We start from the raw sequence: 21148 nt of genomic DNA, 5'->3' as shown, positions 1-21148 counted from the left end.
AGGCCCCATTAGCTAAAGTGGTGCTTCAGGTTAAGAACAGTTTCAGGTTAAGAACGGACCTCCGGAACGAATTAAGTACTTAACCCGAGCTACCACTGTACTGGGAAAACCATGGCTTTAACTATACGGACCTATATTGGCAAGGTGACGTCGTGGAGCCTCAACTACTCAGCTTCAAAAAACAACAACATCATACGCTAAGGGACTCTTACTCTTCGCACAGAGTCAGCACCCAGTCTGCTCCCTTGAAAGATCAAAATCGGGAGGGAATGGGCCTTGTTTTCAAAGGGGAGGGAAACTGGGTCAGGAGGGATTTCGGTCCAACTTAGCCGTAGCAGAAATTTAATCGGCTGCGGTTTTTCTCTCTGCTGCTGCTGCTGTGTGTTTGGTAGGGTGTGGAATTTTGCATTTTGTCTCCTGCATTTCACTGGAAACTCCCGCCTGCAGGCAGACATAACAAAACCGCCCTCCCAGAGTTTGGTCTGAACTCGAGGATTTGATGAGACACACACTCGCGCAGCAAAGGCAAGCTATCTTTTATTGCATCTGCAAATCCCCTCCCTCTGTCTCCAAAAGGCTTGGCTGCTTTCGAAACATCTGGCACCGAAGCTTTCTTGGGAAACTGGGATGTGGAAATGACCTAATGCAGAGGGTTAGGAAGAATGCACCCGTTGGCCTTGGTTTTGCGGATTCTTGCGCTCAGATCCTGCCTTCAGGTTTCTCGTAAGGGGATGCTAGACAGGTTGGGAATGCTTAGGCCTGATCCGGCAAGCCGGGGTTTTCCCCCTTGCTCTTACGGAACCTCCAGATACAGTTGCAGTCTATCTGCACTCCAAGGTTCTTAGGGGTATTTGGCCAGGGTGCTGGGCTCCCTTTGGCCTGATCCAGTTCTGCAACAGAACAAAAAGCAACTGCACAACGTGTTTCCAAAACAACAACAACAACAACTTCTACAACCATACAGCCCACGTGAAGTCTGTAAGTTTGGTCAACTGCTCTAAAGCAGCCTGAAATTTGCACAACCGCTAAAAAGCACAAAGGCAAGTCAGTAAAAGAGTGCTTGTGTGATAATAATAATAATAATAATAATAATAATAATAATAATTTATTATTTACACCCCGCCCATCTGGCTGGGCTTCCCCAGCCACTCTGGGCGGCTTCCAAAAAAAATAGTAAAATACTGTAATACATCAAACATTAAAAGCTTCCCTAAACAGGGCTGCCTTCAGATATCTTCTAAAAGTCTGGTAGTTGTTGTTCTCTTTGACATCTGGTGGAAGGGCGTTCCACAGGACGGGTGCCACCACCGAGAAGGCCCTCTGCCTGGTTCCCTGTAACTTGGCTTCTCGCAGTGAGGGAACCGCCAGAAGGCCCTCGGTGCTGGACCTCAGTGTCCGGGCTGGACGATGGGGGTGGAGATGCTCCTTCAGAGATACTGGGCCGTTTAGGGCTTTCAAGGTCAGCACCAACACTTTGAATTGTGCTCGGAAATGTACTGGGAGCCAATGTAGGTATTTCAAGACCGGTGTTATATGGTCTCAATGTATATGGTGTGATGTATGGCGGTGGACCTGTGAGAGACCAGAGTTCGAATCCCTATTCAGCGGCCGTGAAGCTCACTGGGTGCAGCTTTGGGGGCCAGTCCCTGCCTCTCTGTCTGACCCCCCCCCTTGCAGGGTTGTGGGATTAAATGGGGAGGGAGGGAACTATGCAAGACATCTGGAGCTCCTAGAGAGGGGGAGAAGGTGGAATATAAATGCAATCAGTCGACCTGATAGAAAGGCAAGTCCACAAATGAGCAAGGTTTGAAATGCACAAACAGGTTTGCAGGGCAGAAATGTCTTCACTGTAATGCTGGCACAGAGCAGGGACCAATCAAATCATCTTCTGGGGAGTTTCCCAATTGGGATGGGGCCATCGCTGAAAAGTCCCTGTTCTCATGCCAACCAGTGCCAGCCATATCTCTCTGTCGGTGGCAGAACGGGAAGCAGGGCATAGGAAGATAGCTGCTAAACATGGCACAGGGCGGGCAGGCGGGTCTCTGCGGAAACATGGCCTGGAGGGTAGGACTCGAACCCATGGCTTCAAGTTGCAGGAAAGGTGCTTCCGACTAAACAGCAGGAAGAACTTGTTGACAGGAAGAGCTGTTTGGCAGTGGAACGGACTCCCATGAGGGTCTCTTCCAATTCTACAATTCTATGCGGGTGGCGCTGTGGGTTAAACCACAGAGCCTAGGACTTGCCGATCAGAAGGTCGGTAGTTCGAATCCCTGTGACGGGGTGAGCTCCCATTGTTCAGTCCTTGCTCCTGCCAACCTAGCAGTTCGAAAGCACATCAAAGTGCAAGTAGATACCGTATTTTTTGCTCTATAAGACGCATCAGACCACAAGACGCACCTAGTTTTTGGAGGAGGAAAACAAGAAAAAAAATATTCTGAATCTCAGAAGCCACAACAGCAAGAGGGATCGCTGCGTGCAGCGAAAGCAGCAATCCCTCTTGCTGTTCTGGCTTCTGGGATAGCTGCGCAGCCTGCATTCGCTCCATAAGACGCACACACATTTCCCCTTACTTTTTAGGAGGGAAAAAGTGAGTCTTATAGAGCAAAAAATACGGTAAATAGGTACCGCTCTGGTGGGAAGGTAAACGGCGTTTCCATGCGCTGCTCTGGTTCGCCAGAAGCGGCTTAGTCCTGCTGGCCACATGACCCGGAAGCTGTACACCGGCTCCCTCGGCCAGTAAAGCGAGATGAGCGCCGCAACCCCAGAGTCGGCCACGACTGGACCTAATGGTCAGGGGCCCCTTTACCTTTACCTTTAAGCATGCAAATAGACGGGGAGGAGACTGGATATTTGTGTCAAGGCCAAATCAGGGACCAAAACCACCCTATTCCTAATGGGGAAAGTGCATTTGGGGAAGGGGTCAGTTTGCAAATTATCCAATGCCACAGATTCCCTAAACCAGGGGTGCCCAAACCAGGGCCAGATTTGATGAAGTGAACATGAATAAGGGCGGACCAAACTTGTTGATTTTTGGGGGGGGATTTTACCCCAAAGTTGCTGAGGTGTTTTTTTTAGGATTTTACCCCAAGACATATACGACCACAGGGGCCAAAATAAATTGACCAGCGGGCCCACGAAACGGACTTTGGACATGGCTGCCCTAAACGGAGGCTGCGCTTACACCGTTCCATTTAAAGCACAAAGCGGACTGCGGTGGTTCGCCCCACGTGCGGAGCTACAACTCCTATCACCACGAAACTACAGTTCCTGGAAGGAGCTGGGTTGGTGGAAGGCGCTTTGGAACCATGCCTCTCACTCTGTCCAAGCTTCCGGATTGCAAAACCACCACGAGTCGCCACGCTGGAAAGGTTTCAAAAACCATTGGGAGGCGGCGGTTTTCTGGTGCGTTCCCAAAACCCCAGACATGAGACGTTTGGAAAGGGAGAGGGAAACAGAGAGAGAGAGGGGATTCTCTGCGGCGCACGGGGGACGACGACTTTGGAGAAGCATTTCCAGGAAGGAAAAATTTGGGAATGAGGAGGTGGGCGTGGGGGTGAAGGATGCTAATCTTCCCAATCCAGAAGTTTTGGAGGGAGAGGGGAAGAGGAGCGCCGCGCGTCGCCAGCTGCGCAGCCTCTCGCTCCCATCGCGCGCAACGAGAGCGCACAGGCGTGCGCCACGACCCGGGAGGGCGCGTTATTGATGCTTCTCTTAACGATCCGGATTTGGCCGCATTCAGGCTGGCCTGGGGCGCAATACACTCCCCAGACACGTTACTGGCTGCCCTCGACACCGCCTCCCGTGGAGCTATGATTCAGACTGTTACAGACACCCTCACACACTTCAGAGAGAGAGAGAGAGGACGCGGGGAGAGGAGACGGCAGGGGGGTGCTTTTAAAAGGGGGACAAACACCCTCCCGGGAAGGCAGTGCCAAAGAGGACCCCGAATTATTCCCAAGCTAGGTGCCTGCCGTCTGCTGAGACTTCGCTCCTCCTTGGGAGGGACAAGAATCTGAACTTTCCTGGACGTTCCTAATTTTATTTTCCCCTGTGGATTTCTGCGCATCGCCATGAAGTTCTGCCTTCTGCTGCTGAGCGCGCTCTGCGCTGCCGGCGAGGGCTCCCTCTCAGGTAAGTACATTTTTTGGGAAAATGGGGTGCCATGCTTTAAGCAACACCCCCAACCTCCTTTTCCTTCCAGGTTCCAGGTTTTAGGAGCCCAAGGAAACCCCGAGGTGGAGTGGTTTCCCAGGCCTCCCCGGGGACACGGGAACGCGGGTGTTCCCCAAGAACCCCGGCGCTTAGAACGTCGGATGGGATGGGAAAGAGGGCGTCTAAGCATGTGCAGAGTGCGGGACTCAAGCAGGATCGCTGAACTAGTTTAAAAACTTTCGGGAGTCAGTCCCAACCCAGTTCTGACTCCCTAGAATGGATGTGGGTGGGCCGAATTATTATTATTATTAGTAGTAGTAGTAGTATACTGCGCTATTACATATTATTATTATTATTATTATTATTATTAATTCCCCGCCCATCTGGGCGGCTTCCAACAAAATATTAAAATACAGTAATGCATCAAACATTAAAAGCTTCCCTAAAATTACAATATCAAAAACACCAAAAATTAATCAATTACCAGCCCAAGCTTTTAGGGGATTGCAGAAGGAGACTGTGATGATTTTTAAGGTGATAAGTCAAGGGATATGTTTTTGCGGGGCGGGGGGAGTTAAACTTATTTTAGTTCTGGTATGGTCACTGTTAAGAGGGTTTGAAAAGGAGAGGATAAAATATGCCCTCCATCCATTTAAAATGGTTTTAAAAGCAAGAGGTGGTTAGGAATTAAAGGGTGGTTTTTAATGATGCCCCCCCCCCCCGAGTTCTTGATTGTTAAAAAAAAATCAATAAATTATCAATAATAAAAATAAATGACAGTGATTTAAGACTTTCGAAAAGCTGAAATAGACTAAAAACCGAATGAAACTTGCAGTGACTTTCTAAACATCTGGGGCGGCTCGTCTAAACAGAAAATGTGTTCAGCGGGCGGCAGAAAGAGTGTGGCGAATGCGCCTACCTTATCTCAAGTGGCAGGGAGTTCCAAAGGTTTTCTCTAAAGCGATACAGCTGGGAAGTTTGGAAAGGAGCAATAGAATCGGAAGAGACCGTCACGGTTTGCACACATTTGTGCTACAAATGTGTACCCCTCAGCTATCTTTGGTGGTGTGCCATACTGCCTTAGTGATCATGCGCTTGGGTTTCTGCGCATGAGCATTAAAGCGTCTATCTATTATTATTATTATTATTATTATTATTATTATTATTATTTTACATGCCAGACAGATCTGAACCCTTGACAAAGACGGTCCAGGAAACTAGCTGCCTTTGTGGTGCCTCTAGCATGAATTTTCTCCGCTGAGGTAACTGACGGCAAAATCTATGGCGCGATAATGCCAGGGTTGCAGGTTCGAATTCCATGCACGACACAGCTGTCTATTCCAGCGTTGCATGGGGGAACTAGATGACTCCAACTCTGTGATTCTGTGACCGCACTTGGAACACTGCGTACTGCTCTGGTCGCCTCTCACCAAAAAGGATGTGTTGTAGAGCTGGAAAAGTAAATGTTTTTTGTGTTTTTGTTGCATTCGAGAGGTGCAGAAACTTAATGCAAAAGCAGGTTTGGGGGGGGCTCCTTTGGGGGGGGGTCAGGAATGCTTGGGCTGTGATTCCTGCATTGCGGAGGAAAAAAATATTATTTTATTTTTTAAAAAATTATGTATATATTAAATTTCTACACTGCCCTTCATCCGAGGACCGCAAGGCGGCTTACAATATAAAAGCACAAAGATACGCAACGTACTAGCCAACAAAAGTAGAAGCCAGCAACAGTACCCCGCTGCCGCTGTTTGAAAAGCCGTATTTTCATGGAATTGTAGAGTTGCAAGGGAACTCAAAGGTCATCCAGCCCAACCCTCTGCAATGCAGGAATCTTTTGCCCAATGTGGCGCTCGCAGCCACAAACCTGAGATTAGGAGCCTCCTGTATTTTTGCTGTTGCAAAAAACCGCCCTGAGATATGCAAATCTAATAAATTAATTAAATGAAGGAGCCCAAAGTCCTGGGAGGATGTAGACTTGGAATTTAGGGTTGCCGGCGATGGATCGGAGGGTTCTGAGCAGTTGAATCTGTGCGCCGATTTCCCCATTTGCAAATTATGGGATGTTTTAAGCAAAAACATGCCTCTCTTAGTGTTTGGGGAGGAGGGACCCTCGCATGGCGAGACTGGAATCCGAGCTCCTGAACCAGGTGGGGGTTTTGAAAAAGGAGACGCTTCCTTTGAAGTGGGGAAATTAATCTTTCAACAGGGCTTTACCTGCAGTCGAGACTCTTCTTCGGGTAAAATTGCACAAGACGTCCCTCTTTGATGGGAAGCGGGGGCCAAGTCAGACAGGCAGGCAGACAGACCTGCAGGCCAAATGCTTAATTTTATTTTATTCCCTCCACCCCCAGCAAAAGTCTAGAGTTTCAAAGCTCTCTTTGGGGTTGAGAGTTTCCTGCGGCCAAGAGAGGGCTTACTATCCTTGCTATAACAACAACAACAACAATTATTATTATTATTATTATTATTATTATTATTATTATTATTTATACCCCACCCATCTGGCTGGGTTTCCCCAGCCGCTCTGGGCGGCTTCCAACAGAACACTAAAACACAATAACCGATTAAACATTAAAAGCTTCCCTAAACAGGGCTGCCTTCAGATGTCTTCTAAAAGTTTGGTAGTTCTTTTTTTCTTTGACATCTGGTGGGAGGGCGTTCCACAGGGCGGGCGCCACCACCGAGAAGGCCCTCTGTAATTCGGTTGAATTGCTAGCACATTCCTCCTGCCCCTTTCCTGAATTAAAGGGGGTTAGAACTGGGGAAATAGAAGTCCCCAGTGCGGACGATGTGGGTCAAATCCTATCGTAGAATCGAAAGGGTTGGATCCTTGCAACACAGGAATTTCTTTGCGCCCCGTGTTGGACTCGAACCCGCAACCGTGAGATTAAAAGTGTCAGGCTCTGCCGACTGAGCTACCCATGTTGGAGGGGGAAGGCAGGTTTTTTTGGGGGGGGGGTTGGCGCAGGGCGGCAATTGCGGTTATACAGCCGCCCAAATACTGGGTGCGCTGCAAAGCCACCGGCTATCTTAACATGCCCAGAGGCTCACTTTTCATCCCGTGGCCTTAAACACCTAAGAAACCCCTCTCCTTGGCGGATGCCAACCTAGTCAGATGGGCAGGGTAATCATCATCATCATCATCTCTGCAAAAAAACCTTCCTCCACCACCTCCTGAGGGAGTCCATTTCACCATCAAACAGCTCTTGCTATCAGAAAGCAATGTTGACGTTGAGTCAGAAGCTCCCTCCTTGTAACGTGGAGCCACGGGTTCGAGTCCTGCCCTCCACAGCAGGAGGACACAAGCTTGCTGCTTCCTCCATGGCACAGCCCTGCAGTTGCTTGAGATTTAAAGGAATCATAAAACAACAGAATTGTAGAGTTGGAATGTGCCCCCGGGGGGTAATCTATCTAGCCCAACCCTGCCTGTAATTCCGGGACTGTCCCGGGAAAACCGGGACACTTGGAGGAGGGTGCGTCGTTGCAGAGGGTTGGGCTGGATGACCTTTGGGTGTAAAATCCCCAAATCTTTGATTCTGTGAATCTGCCGAGACCCTGGCAGGTTGGCAGACCCAGCCAGGCGTGTTCTGCCATCTGCAGAACCATGAGGACCAGCGGCTTCAAAATTAAACAGCTCTCCAATTCAAAAGGTTCGGGAAGGTGTCCTCGCTGCTGATTGTTAGAGGAATTATAAGGTCTTATATCTTAAAAAGTAGAGACATCACCTTGCCAACAAAGGTTCGTATAGTCAAAGCTGTGGTTTTCCCAGTAGTGATGTGTGGAAGTGAGAGCTGGACCATAAAGAAGGCTGATCGCTGAAAAATTGATGCTTTTGAATTCTGGTGCTGGAGGAGACTCTTGAGAGTCCCATGGACTGCAAGAAGATCAAACCGATCCATTGGGAAGGAAATCAGCCCTGAGTGCTCACTGGAAGGACAGATCCTGAAGCTGAGGCTCCAAACTTTGGCCACCTCATGAGAAGAGAAGACTCCCTGGAAAAGACCCTGATGTTGGGAAAGATGGAGGGCACAAGGAGAAGGGGACGACGGAGGACGAGATGGTGGGACAGTGTTCTTGAAGCGACCAGCATGAGTTTGACCAAACTGCGGGAGGCAGTGGAAGACAGGAGGGCCTGGCATGCTCTGGTCCAGGGGGTCACGAAGAGGCGGACACGTCTAAACGACTAAACAACAACAAGGTCTTATATATAATAAATGTTCATAAACGTACAAGGCAAACACATACATAAGTATACAAACCACGTTCTGCAATAGTACAGGAGAGGAATCCTGAAGCCGTTTTGACTCTCCCAAATTGACCTCAAATATTTCTCTGCAAGGAGGAAGGAAATGGGGAAAGCTTTGCAAGTGTTTTTGGACTGTAGGGGCTCACACCTCCCTTTTCGAATACAGTCTGGCAAGTATCTGTTAAGCTGAGCAATGTTATCAATATGCCTAAGAGATTCAGGAACTAAATGTTATCTCCAAGGAATGGCCAGGCTATCTAGAAAAGGCAATTGATAAGGCATGATCAGGTATCATGTGATGTATGCGTGATGTTTTGGGGGGTGGTCTTGAGCGGGTGGCACTGTGGGTTAAACCGCAGAGCCTAGGACTTGCCGATCAGAAGGTTGGCGGTTCGAATCCCCGCGACAGGGTGAGCTCCCATTGCTCGGTCCCTACTCCTGCCAACCTAGCAGTTCAAAAGCACATCAAAGTGCAAGTAGATCAATAGGTACCGCTCCGGCGGGAAGGTAAATGGCATTTCCATGTGCTGCTCTGGTTCGCCAGAAGCGGCTTAGTCCTGCTGGCCACTTGACCCGGAAGCTGTACGCCGGCTCCCTCGGCCAATAAAGCGAGATGAGCGCCGCAACCCCAGAGTCAGCCACGACTGGACCGAATGGTCAGGGGTCCCTTTACCTTTACCTTGAGCTACAGGGGAGGCAATTTCAAACGTCTATATAGGAGCTTGCACACCAATGTTGGGGGTTCCTCTCCTCCCTCCCTGCGTGGGGTGAGCGGGGGACCCTGTTGCTACAGATTAAGAAAGATCAGGCTTACTAGCTGCTTTGCTTCTCAATATTTTCTGGTTGGCCTCTGTTATTTTCTCTGACCGATGGAGAACCTACTTAAGGACTCTATATGGGCTCTTGGATACCCCATAAGGGAAAAAGGAGCAGTTTTTTCTTATAACATTGGCCTGTTATTTTCTCCTACTGATAGGGAACTGTTAACGGAGAAATCTGAGGGCTCCCTTGGACAAAAAACAAGGACACCAGCCAGGAATACCAGAGCAAAACAGCAGCCAGTAGGCTTGGTCTTTATTGAAGACGGTCGCGACAGGACTCCCACCTGCCACCAGGTGGAACAAGATGGAAGCCCCGAACAAAAGAGCCCCCAAACTTTTATTAGCTGCTAATCCCCATGTTACAGCTCCCAAACTACATCACTCGTACATCACGGTTACATCATGAAAGGGGAGGTCTGGTGGCAGTAATCTGAGCATCCTGGACCCTGCCCCATGGTTCCCCTTGCCCTCCACCAAACACCCATCAAGTGTAACAAAAAAGATATTTACATTTCCGTTTCCCAGCCAAGTTCATCACACCCTTTTGTCTTCATCTGGGTTTGTTATTTCTGGCATGGCTACCTGTCTGGCACTCAGGTATCAGGATGCCAGGGATTATCACTCAGGCAGAGGGGCTGCTGAGTAGCTGAGCTCACATGTCTATAGGAATTTCTGAAGTTTTCCCACTGAGCCAGTACATAGGAACATTGATCAGTGAATTCTTACATTTGGTATCGTGCAGCAGAGGCCCTTTGAATAGATAGGAAGAAACTGCGACAAGGTGTTTTGTGGGGACAAATCGCAAAAGTCACAAAAGCGATTGTGCTGGTTTTGGTAGTGGGCTGCATGTGCGTGATATCTGCTGGAGGGGCAACCCCCCAAAAAAACTTATACATAAATTCCTGCAACAGAACCTACATAAGGACTCTGTACAGAACGTGTCCAGAGGAGGGCAACCAAAATGGTCAAAGGCCTGGAAACGATGCCTTATGAGGAACCCCTAAGGGAGCTGGGCATGTTTAGCCTGGAGAAGAGGAGGTTAAGGGGTGATATGATAGCCATGTTCAAATATATAAAAGGATGTCACATAGAGGAAGGAGAAAGGTTGTTTTCTGCTGCTCCAGAGAAGCGGACACGGAGCAATGGATCCAAACTACAAGAAAGAAGATTCCACCTAAACATTAGCAAGAACTTCCTGACAGTAAGAGCTGTTCGACAGTGGAATTTGCTGCCAAGGAGTGTGGTGGAGTCTCCTTCTTTGGAGGTCTTTAAGCAGAGGCTTGACAACCATATGTCAGGAGTGCTCTGATGGTGTTTCCTGCTTGGCAGGGGGTTGGACTCGATGGTCCTTGTGGTCTCTTCCAACTCTATGATTCTATGATTTTACAGGCTCTTGGATAACCCATAAGGGAAAAAAGAGCAGTTTTTTCTTATAACACTGAGAAAGGGCACCTCTCCTGAATTGAGGAGCCGTGGGGGTGCGATGGGGAAGCTTTCCCCCCACCCTCTCCCTCCTGAAACGTGGGAGCGTCTGGGGCACCCCAGACAGGAATGGCCCCGGGGGCTTTGCTCTCCAAAAAAATGAACGATTCGTTCAGCAGATTAAGGAACAAACAGCCTTTTGAATCGGCTGCCAGCTGGCTGGCTGCTTTGCCGCCGGCTGTCCTGGGTAGTACTTTTTTCGGGGGGGGGGGGTTAGGTTTGAGGATGCCATGAGCACTGGGGGGGGGGGGGGGAATCAGAAGTCCCAGACAGACCTCACACGCTCAGGCCTGATCTTTCACTCCAAGAGCCAAACAAAGCACAGTTTGTCTGTCCAGGGAGTTTTTTGGGGGAGGGCGAAGAAGAGTTCAGGCTTGTTGTGGGTGGGGGGGCAAGAATGAGGGGGTCAGCCCTCGCCAGCTTGTTTTGAAGGCCTGCGGCGAGCGAGGTCCCGGCAGGGTCATCCAACCCCCTGCAATGTCGGCCCGAGTCAGAACTCGAACCCGCGACTTTGAGATTCAGAGTCTAATGCTCTACACTCAACAACTCCCAGTCTAGAATTGCAGCCTTTTTTTGTTTTATATCAGGGGTCAGCAACCTTTCTCAGCCGGGGGCCGGTCCACTGTCCCTCAGACCTTGTGGGGGGCCAGACTATATTTTGGGGGAAATATGAACGAATTCCTATGCCCCGCAAATAACCCAGAGATGCATTTTAAATAAAAGCACACATTCTACTCATGTAAAAACACCAGGCAGGCCCCACAAATAACCCAGAGATGCATTTGAAATAAAAGGACACTCATGTAAAAACACGCTGACTCCCAGACCATCCACAGGCCGGATTGAGAAGGCGATTGGGCCGGATCCGGCCCCCGGGCCTTAAGTTTGCCTACCCATGTTTTATATTGTATCAGCTTATTTTTTTTGCTAGCGTCAGAGTATATCTATGAATAGCCAGTAATTTTTTTTTATTATTATCATTTGTTCTGTGCAGAAATACGCTTAGATTTCGCTTCCTGGCTAGCTCTTCTGCCCTAAACGCCTAACCAAGTTTCCGGTCCTCATTGCTGTGAAATAAAAGACTGGTTTTTAAAAGGACAGCGGGAAGCAGCGCCGATCCACCTAGGCCTTGTATTGTCTGCTCTGGCCCGCAGCAACGGCTGCAATGGCTTCTCAGGCACGGTGGTATTCTCTTCCTGGAGATATTGGAGATGTTCCGAATGCAAAATAGGAACCCTAAGCACTTAGGGTATTTGGTGGTAGACTGTTCCTGAGAATGGAAGCTCCACGGAAAACTAGCCACTAGGAATAATAGGCACCAATGGGCGAATCCTGCCGATTGCAGGGAAACCACAAAAGGCCCTTACGCAAAGTCTGCCAATAGTCAAGGCTGTGAAAGTAGAACTTCTGTAGCCTAGTGCAGTCTATCTCTGCTCTAGATCTCCTACGCCCTTTAAAAATGTGTTTTTTTCCGGGGGCAGGGCGGGCTACTGGGCTGTGGTTTTTATTTTTATTAGGTATTTTGTGGTTTTATATCTTGATTTTATTCTGTGAACCGCCCTGAGACCCTTGGGTATAGGGTGGTACATAAATTCTAATCATCATCATCATCAGTGCTTTCTTTCTTTAAAAATGTTTAGAGGTACTCTCATTTTGACTCAAGAAAGCCACCATTTTATAGTTCAAACCGGGGGGAAATAAATACAGTAAATGGACAAAAGTACAAAAATTCACAAAATGTTTAGAGGCATGTGTACCCCTGCTTCCCCCCCGAAAAAAAGCACTGATAATAATAGATATAAACATAAAGAGTTGGTCCGAACAGGCTCCTGGAATAGATGGGCCTGTAACAGCAGCCTCTTCCGACGTTCTTATGAAACCTCCAGACCCAGAGCAGTCTATCTGGACTCCTAGGTTGTTTTATGGGCATTCGGCCGCTGTGACGACAGAACGCTGGTCTAAGCCACATAAGCTGGCCAGTCATGTGGTGGTGAGTTCCGCGAGCTAACCAATCTCTTAAGAGCCGATATTCCGTTCTAACGGCCCCTTTTTCCCAAACAGGCGGCATCTGCTGGCTGCAGCAAGGGCGCGAGGCAAAATGCACCATGATCGTCCGGACCGGCGTGAGCTGGGAGGAGTGTTGCGCCAACGGTAGCACGGACATGGCCTGGTCAAACGCCTCGCACCCGGACAACAAGATCAGCCTCCTCCGGATCCTGGGGCTCGTGACCTGTCACCCTTGCAAAGGTAGAGGGCCTTTAAAAAAAATAAATGCAAGGGGCCACCACTATGAAGGTGCCGTGGAAGCTGGGAGCCAGCAGTAGGTGGCGCCAGAGCAAAGGGAAAAAAGTCAGGCAGGTGGTGCTCTTTAGCAGAGGGCAGACTACAGCGGCAAATAAAACTTTCAACTGTCTTTTATTTTCATTTTTATAAGCATTTTCATTTGGTTTTACGAAACAGAAAAATTACGACAAGGCCATCTGCATAACCGCCTATTGAGATTTCTCTGAATCTCCCAGTTTCCCACCATCGCATCTTCGACTGCATATTATTTCATAATCCACATATTATAACTCTCCGTATTATTCATAGCATTTGCTCTTAAAATCCTGCTAATGTTTTTATTTGCTTTGCAGCGGTCATTTTTAAGTGTGTTTTAAGCACATTGTGCTAATCTGACACTAGGTGGCGGTGGCGAGCTACTGGCAAATTCAATTTATATATTTTGAAATGTGTGTTGTTGTTTAAAAAAAGCATCTTCACGGTGTGTGTGTGTGTGTGTATTAATATATATATATATATATGCATAAGGTAAAGCTAAAGGGACCCCTGACCGTTAGGTCCAGTCGTGGACGACTCTGGGGTTGCGGCGCTCATCTCGCTTTATTGGCCGAGGGAGCCAGCGTACAGCTTCCGGGTCATGTGGCCAGCAGGACTAAGCCGCTTCTGGAGAACCAGATCAGCGCACAGAAACGCCGTTCACCTTCCCGCCGGAGTGGTAGCTACTGTATTTTTTGCTCTATAAGACTCACGTTTTCCCTCCTAAAAAGTAAGGGGAAATGTGTGTGCGTCTTATGGAGCGAATGCAGGCTGCGCAGCTATCCCAGAAGCCAGAACAGCAAGAGGGATTGCTGCTTTCACTGCACAGCGATCCCTCTTGCTGTTCTGGCTTCTGAGATTCAGAATATTTTTGTTCTTGTTTTCCTCCTCCAAAAATTAGGTGCGTCTTGTGGTCTGGTGCGTCTTATAAAGCGAAAAATACGGTATTTATCTACTTGCGTTTTGACGCGCTTTCAAACTGCTAGGTTGGCAGGAGCAGGGACCGAGCAACGGGAGCTCACCCGTCATTGCGGGGATTCGAACCGCCGACCTTCTGATCGGCAAGCCCTAGGCTCTGTAGTTTAACCCACAGCACCACTCATGTCTCTCTCTATATATGCGTAGTTTCCACCTAAGTCCGGTTGGGCAGTACTGCGTTCGCCCCAATTTATCAGCCTTGATTGCAGCCACCACGAATGCAAGGAGACATATCGGGACAGCAACGTTCTCCATCAGTTCCCTAGCTCAGAGATCGCACCCATTCAAGCTGTTGTGTTTTAGGGAGAGTTACATATGTGGCCCCCCCAAAAGAAGAGAACGTGCCCGTCGTTCTGAAACAGACTCTCCAGGCGGAAGGAGCTGCAGGTGGAGAATACCGTGTTCTTCGCTCTATAAGATGCACCAGACCACCAGACGCACCTAGTTTTTGGAGGAGGAAAACAAGAAAAAAAATATTCTGAATCTCAGAAGCCAGAACAGCAAGAGGGATCGCTGTGCAGCGAAAGCAGCAATCCCTCTTGCTGTTCTGGCTTCTGGGATAGCTGCGCAGCCTGCATTCGCTCCATAAGACGCACACGCATTTCCCCTTACTTTTTAGAAGGGAAAAAGTGAGTCTTTTAGAGCAAAAAATACGGTACTTTCCTTAAACTGCTTTTTGTAGACGGGCTCCCTAGGGGTCATCTACTCTCACCCCCCAGCGCTACAAACAAAAAGTTGGGGCAGATTTGGGGAGGGCGACGTCCGGAATTTCCTGGACATATATCCGGAATATCAGAAGCAGTGTCAACCCAGTGTCGCTTTTGGCGATCTTCCTGAACTCTTTTTCATAACTAGCCTTCATTGGCATAAGTTAAAACAGGAAAAATCACGAAACGGTACAAAATACGTTGACAATCCAAACACACATACAGTATATAAAAGACTAAATTAAAGGAAAAGACTGGATAACCACAATGAAATAAATCAGGCAACTTTAGATTTAGGCTTTAAGAATCTCAGGTGTTCCTTAAGAATAGTTCAGAAATTATTCCCTGCCCCCTGGAATTTGCACAAAAAAGCTCAACAGATTTTCAGTGTTTGAAATATGCAGGAATCCTTTGCCCGCCGCGGCACTCGAACCCACAACCCTGAAATTAAGAAGCTCCTGCTCTGAGCTGTCAGGAGGCGAAAAAACCCCACCCTGAAAAAAACAACCAATCTCAATAACTTTTGTGTCCGGATTTTCACTGTTTGAAATACGGCAACCCTAGATTTGGTTCTTTGCGCCCTCCTTGCGGGGCACGACCCTGCCGGGAAAACGGGTGCTGCTTTTTCCCACCCCCAGACTTGCCTTGGGGGGGGGGGTTACATTCTCCCAGACAGCCACAGAGAGCCCACCCACATCTCCAAGGGGGGGGGACGACTGTGCGTCTCGCCCCTCTCCCATCTCCGCCAGACTTTTTTTGTTTTGCCCCGGGGTGACCCTCCAACATAATGCACCCGTCTGTCTCCTGAGACTCTCCCTCCTTCCCCACAGACCCGGGGGCTCCCCCCATCCCGGCTGCCTCCCCCAGACAGATCCTTCCCTCTCTCTGACTTGTTGTTTTCATGTCACGGAAGCTGCGGAAGAACAGGGGCATCTATTGTGCGAGAAAAAGCTCTCCGTGGAAAGTCCCCCTCTCCTGCAAAACCCAAGTTTTCGGACTTGCCGCGAGCACATCGTTGCAAAACTCCGGTTTTGCAGACCCTCCAACTTGTCCCAGGGGAGTCATGAGGACTGCAATCTTGTGTCGTTTTTAAGAGAAGCGTAGAATTTTAGGGAATCTTTGGGTCATCAAACCAATGCAATGCAGGAATCACAACTGAAAAATCCCGGGCTCTTGGCCATCTGACCTCTGCTTAAATACCATTCCCTCCAAGTATCCCTATTTTCCAGGGACAGTCGCCCGATTTAGAGAAGCCGTCCCGGTTTCTGATCTGACCCTGGAACATCCCGCTTTTCCTTAGGACGTCCCTATTTTCAGGGGAGAAATGTTGGAGGGGATGGAATAGGACGTTCCTCTTATCACTGGAGAAACGTTAGTGGGGATAGAATAGAACGTCCCTATTTTCATCAAAGAAACGTTGGAGCGGATGGAATAGAACGTCCCTATTTTCACAAGAGAAACGTTGGAGGAGACGGAATAGGATGTCCCTATTTTCACAGGAGAAACATTGGAGGGGACGGAATAGGACGTCCCTATTTTCACAGGAGAAACATTGGAGGGGATGGAATAGGACGTCCCTATTTTCACAGGAGAAACGTTGGAGGGGATGGAATAGGACGCCCCTCTTTTCACAGGAGAAACGTTGGAGGGGATGGAATAGGACGTCCCTATTTTCACAGGAGAAACGTTGGAGGGGATGGAATAGGACGTCCCTATTTTCACTGGAGAAACGTTGGAGGGGATGGAATAGGACGCCCCTATTTTCACGGGAGAAACGTTGGAGGGGACGGAATAGGATGCCCCTATTTTCACAGGAGAAATATTGCAGGGGACAGAATAGGACGTCCCTATTTTCACAGGAGAAACGTTGGAGGAGACGGAATAGGACGTCCCTATTTTCAGGGGAGAAACGTTGGAGGGGATGGAATAGGACGTCCCTATTTTCACGGGAGAAACGTTGGAGGGGATGGAATAGGATGTCCCTATTTTCATGGGAAAAATGTTGGAGAGGATGGAGTTATCTGACCCCCGAGCCGTCTGAAGGCAATCCTGTATAGGGAAGGTATTTTAAAAAAATGTTTAATGTTTAATGATTTTGCTTCTCTCCGTTTCCTTCTGCTTTCTGCAGATTTTAATTTAACTGCTCTGCCGTGCTTCGGATGAATAATAATAATAATAACCACCTCTCAATTCCTCCTTCCTCAGAGAGCTGTGAAGGGGTGGACTGCGGTCCGGGAAAAGTCTGCAAAATGAAATATGGACGCCCACACTGTACCTGCGCCCCAGATTGCACCAACCTCTCCCGGAAACTTCAGGTGTGCGGATCCGATGGCTTCACCTACCGAGACGAATGCGAGCTTCTGACGGCAAAATGCAGAGGACAACCCGACCTGGAAGTCATGTATCAAGGCCGGTGCAAAAGTAAGCTGGTCTCCCCACTCCAAACTCCCACCACGGGCATCTTCCAAAGTTTGACTAACAAAAAACACAAGCGCTCTAGAAACTGTGGTTTGTTAAACCCAACCGCAAATGGTCCGGCAGGTTATCGGACAAACCGTGGCTTGCGCCAACACAGTCGTACCTTGGCTCTCAAATGTAATCCGTTCTGGGAGTCCGTTCGACGTCTGAAAATGTTCAAAAACTGAGGCATGGCTTACGGTCGGCTGCAGGAGCTTCCAGCGTTCAATCGGAAGGCAAGTCGGATGTTCGGCTTCCGAAAAACGTCCTCAAACCGGAACACTCACTTCTGGGTTTGCGGCGTTCGTTTAAAAGCCTGGGATGGATTAATCCATTCTGTATTCCTTTCTATGGGAAAGCAGCGCACCTTGGTTTTGGAACGCTTTGGTTTCGGAACAGACTTCCGGAACGGATTAAGTTTGAGAACCAAGGTACTGCTGTATTGAGTAGAATTTCATGACAAAAAGCGGCGACAACTCGCCCAAAGTTCCAGCTGATCTTGATCCTTGGACTACTGCAAGGTGCTCTCCGTGGGGCTGCCTTTGAAGGTGACCTGGAAACTACAACAAATCCAGAATGCGGCAGCTAGACTGGGGACTGGGAGTGGTCACCGAGACCACATAACACCGGTCTTGAAAGACCTACACTGGTTCCCAGTATGTTTCCAAGCACAATTCAAAGTGTTGGTGCTGACCTTGAAAGCCCTAAACGGCCTCGGTCCAGTATATCTGAAGGAGCGTCTCCACCCCCATCGTCCAGCACTGAGGTCCAGCACCGAGGGCCTTCTGGCGGTTCCCTCACTGCAAGAAGCCAAGTTACAGGGAACCAGGCAGAGGGCCTTCTTGGTGGTGGCGCCCGCCCTGTGGAACGCCCTCCCACCAGATGTCAAAGAGAACAACAACTACCAGACTTTTAGAAGACATCGGAAGGCAGCCCTGTTCAGGGAAGCTTTTAATGTTAGATGCATAATTGTATTTTAATATTTTGTTGGAAGCCGCCCATAGTGGCTGGGGAAGCCCAGCCAGATGGGTGGAGTATAAATAATAAATCATCATCATTATTATTATTTCTCTGATGTGTGTGTGTGTGTCCCCTTGTGTAGAATCGTGCTCCACGGTCGTGTGTCCCGGGACCCACACGTGTGTTGTGGACCAGACTGCCAGCGCCCACTGCGTCATGTGCCGGGCCGCCCCTTGCCCAGACCCTACCGACATTGACCATGCGATCTGCGGGAACAACAACGTCACGTACCCCTCCACCTGCCACCTCCGAAGAGCCACCTGCTTCCTGGGGCGGTCCATCGGCGTCCGACATTATGGAAGCTGCGCAGGTAGGTTTTCCCCCGGGGTTGGGACCCGAAACTCTGTTTGGCATGGTTTCAGCCCCAGTGTGTCTAGGGTCTCAAACCTCGGCCAGTTAGGGGTTCCCCCTGCAGGGTAATAATAATAATAATAATAATAATAATAATAATAATAATAATAATTTATTGTTTATACCCTGCCCATCTGGCTGGGTTTTCCCAGCCACTATGGGCGGCTTCCAACAAAACACAATAACCTATTAAACATTAAAAGCTTCCCTAAACAGGGCTGCCTTCAGATGTCTTCTAAAAGTTTGGTAGTTATTTTTCTCTTTGACATCTGACGGGAGGGCGTTCCACAGGGCGGGCGCCACCACCGAGAAGGCCCTCTGCCTGGTTCCCTGTAACTTGGCTTCTCGTAGCGAGGGAACTGCCAGAAGGCCCTCGGCACTGGACCTCAGCGTCCGGGCAGAACGATGGGGGTGGAGACGCTCCTTCAGGTATACTGGACCAAGGCCGTTTAGGGCTTTCAAGGTCAGCACCAACACTTTGAATTGTGCTCGGAAACGTCCTGGGAGCCAATGGAAGTCTTTCAAGACCGGTGTTATATGGTCTCTGCGGCATAGGCAAACTCCAGCCCTCCAGATGTTTGGGACTACAACTCCCATCACCCCTATCTAACAGGACGAGTGGTCAGGGATGATTGCTGGGAAGTTTCTGCCTTTGCACATGAGTCTGGGAATGTTCTGATCAGTTCACATTGAGTTCATGAAACATCACACCCTGACCTGATCTTAACGCATTTTTGACCACATCTACGGAACGCGATAGTTATGTTCTTTCATGTCATGCAATATCAATCACTAGTAATAGTTTAAGTCTTGATAATCAATCACTAGTTAATAGTTTAATAAGGAGGTTTCACGCCTGTCCAATTCTGTTTTCCTTTTCCCAACCTTTAATCTATTGATGATTAATGCCTATATTCAACCTTTGCATTGTATTTGTGTTAACCAATCAGCAACAAACACATATGTGGTAATGCTGTAATATTCAATAAAAGAGACTCGCCGAGACCTGCTCAGTAGATGCTTCCCATATGACACTTGCCATTCGTCTGTCGTTTATTTCAACCCAACAGAGGATGGGAGTTGTAGTCCCAAACATCTGGAGGGCTGGAGTTTGCTTATGCCTGGCTTAGGGCCTCATCAGACCTAAATCCGGTCCTGTTTGTGGGATATCTTTGGGAGAATAAAAAAACTCGGGAGTAAACCCTACACAGATCCGGAGGCCCTAAGACCAAGCTGTCTTGCTCTGTTATCCTTTAGACCCCCATCAGCAATTCCCCCATCCGGGAATTGTAGCTGTGGGAGGGGAAAACTACAGATCCCATAATTCTGTTGGGTGTTGAAGGAAATATGCCTCCAGATTGTAAGTTCTTTGCGGGCAGAGAGGCCTGACTTCTGCATCCGTCGCCCACGCTGACGGTGCCGTTCTATGCAAATTCTGAATTTTGCCCTCTCCTCTTTTGATTTCTCCCGTAGCCCCGAACCGATACCCGCTGGACACAGATGAAGCGGAGGAAAACTACATCTGAACCTGCCGTTGTGATCTATCCGACTCCCGACGACACGCCTGGGGCATTATCTGTTAACGATGTACAGACCGTATATATCTGATATTTATTAAGACCAAAAGACGACGACAGCCTTATTTATATATATATATATAGACAGATAGATAGATATCTCGGCTGATGTCACCTAAGCATATCTGCCCCAGTTTTTCCTCCTCTTCCTCCTTTTGGGCAACCCCCCACTCTGCAGAATTCTCCTCCTCCTCTCCTCCTCACATTGTGAGAGCGAGGGGGAAGCCGGGACTGCAGTTCTTGAGGTCTAGCAGCTTAGCTCAGATCAGTATGGGGTTCTCTGCTCTCTGCTTGCCTCTCAGCGACATCCTATCCCTGCCCTAAAATCCTGCGGGAGGTTTTTCTCTGCACTGAGCGGAAAATTCAGGCCCTGCCCCAACTCCCGAAGCTGCGCCGTTTGTTAACATCCCGTTGCTGACTCTTCCCACAAACATTCCGTGACATCACAGAGATCAAGCCAATAGGCACACTTTGGGGCGGGAACTCACCCAGACAAATTACCAGTTTTTAGCCTTTAAAAATATATACTTATATATCTCTCTCTAATTTAAATTCACCACTATGGTCACACCGAGTGCCTCATAAGCTGGGTGTTGTTGTTGTTGTTGTTGTTTTTAAAAAAGATGTTGTTTCTTGTTCTCTTTCTACATTTTTTTAAAAAGCCTATTTTCTATAAAAACAAGAACAAAAAATACCTTTGTGTCCCGATCTCTTTACACGCTTCTTTTACCTGTCGGATTATTATGATGATGATTATTAATGATTGGTTGAAATTAAATTTATCCACGGTCCTTCATCCTAAGATCACCGGGTGTTTTGCAACACAATCTCATTTATAACCAGCCTTTCCTCTAAGTTGAAATAGCAGCCGGCAAACGACAGATTAAAACCCACAGCAACTTTCTAAACGTATTTATAAGATGGGCAAGCATGTCTAAACAAAAACGTGGCGTTTTGGGGCAGGTGCCGAAAAGAGGACTCTGGGGACGCCTGCCTGATATCCAGTGGCAGGCAGTTCCAAAGTTTAGGCTGGCAGGA

The 21148-nt window shown here is 48.5% G+C and overlaps 1 protein-coding gene across 1 annotated transcript; it reads left to right on the top strand.

The window, feature by feature from the left end:
- Window positions 1-3623: 3623 nt before the first annotated feature.
- FSTL3 (follistatin like 3) lies at window positions 3624-20717 on the top strand. Its single transcript, XM_080989219.1, has 5 exons — window positions 3624-4131; window positions 12763-12948; window positions 16911-17126; window positions 18265-18492; window positions 20007-20717. The coding sequence occupies exons 1-5, from the start codon at window positions 4071-4073 to the stop codon at window positions 20057-20059; spliced, it is 744 nt and encodes a 247-aa protein (XP_080845345.1). The 5' UTR covers window positions 3624-4070; the 3' UTR covers window positions 20060-20717.
- The last annotated feature ends 431 nt before the right edge of the window (window positions 20718-21148 follow it).

This window comes from Podarcis pityusensis (assembly GCF_964106645.2).
Source record: "Podarcis pityusensis genome assembly, chromosome: 18".
Classification (NCBI taxonomy): domain Eukaryota; kingdom Metazoa; phylum Chordata; class Lepidosauria; order Squamata; family Lacertidae; genus Podarcis; species Podarcis pityusensis.
The sequence above is the reverse complement of the archived record's forward strand: the minus strand, read 5'-3'. Positions and strand labels throughout refer to the sequence as shown.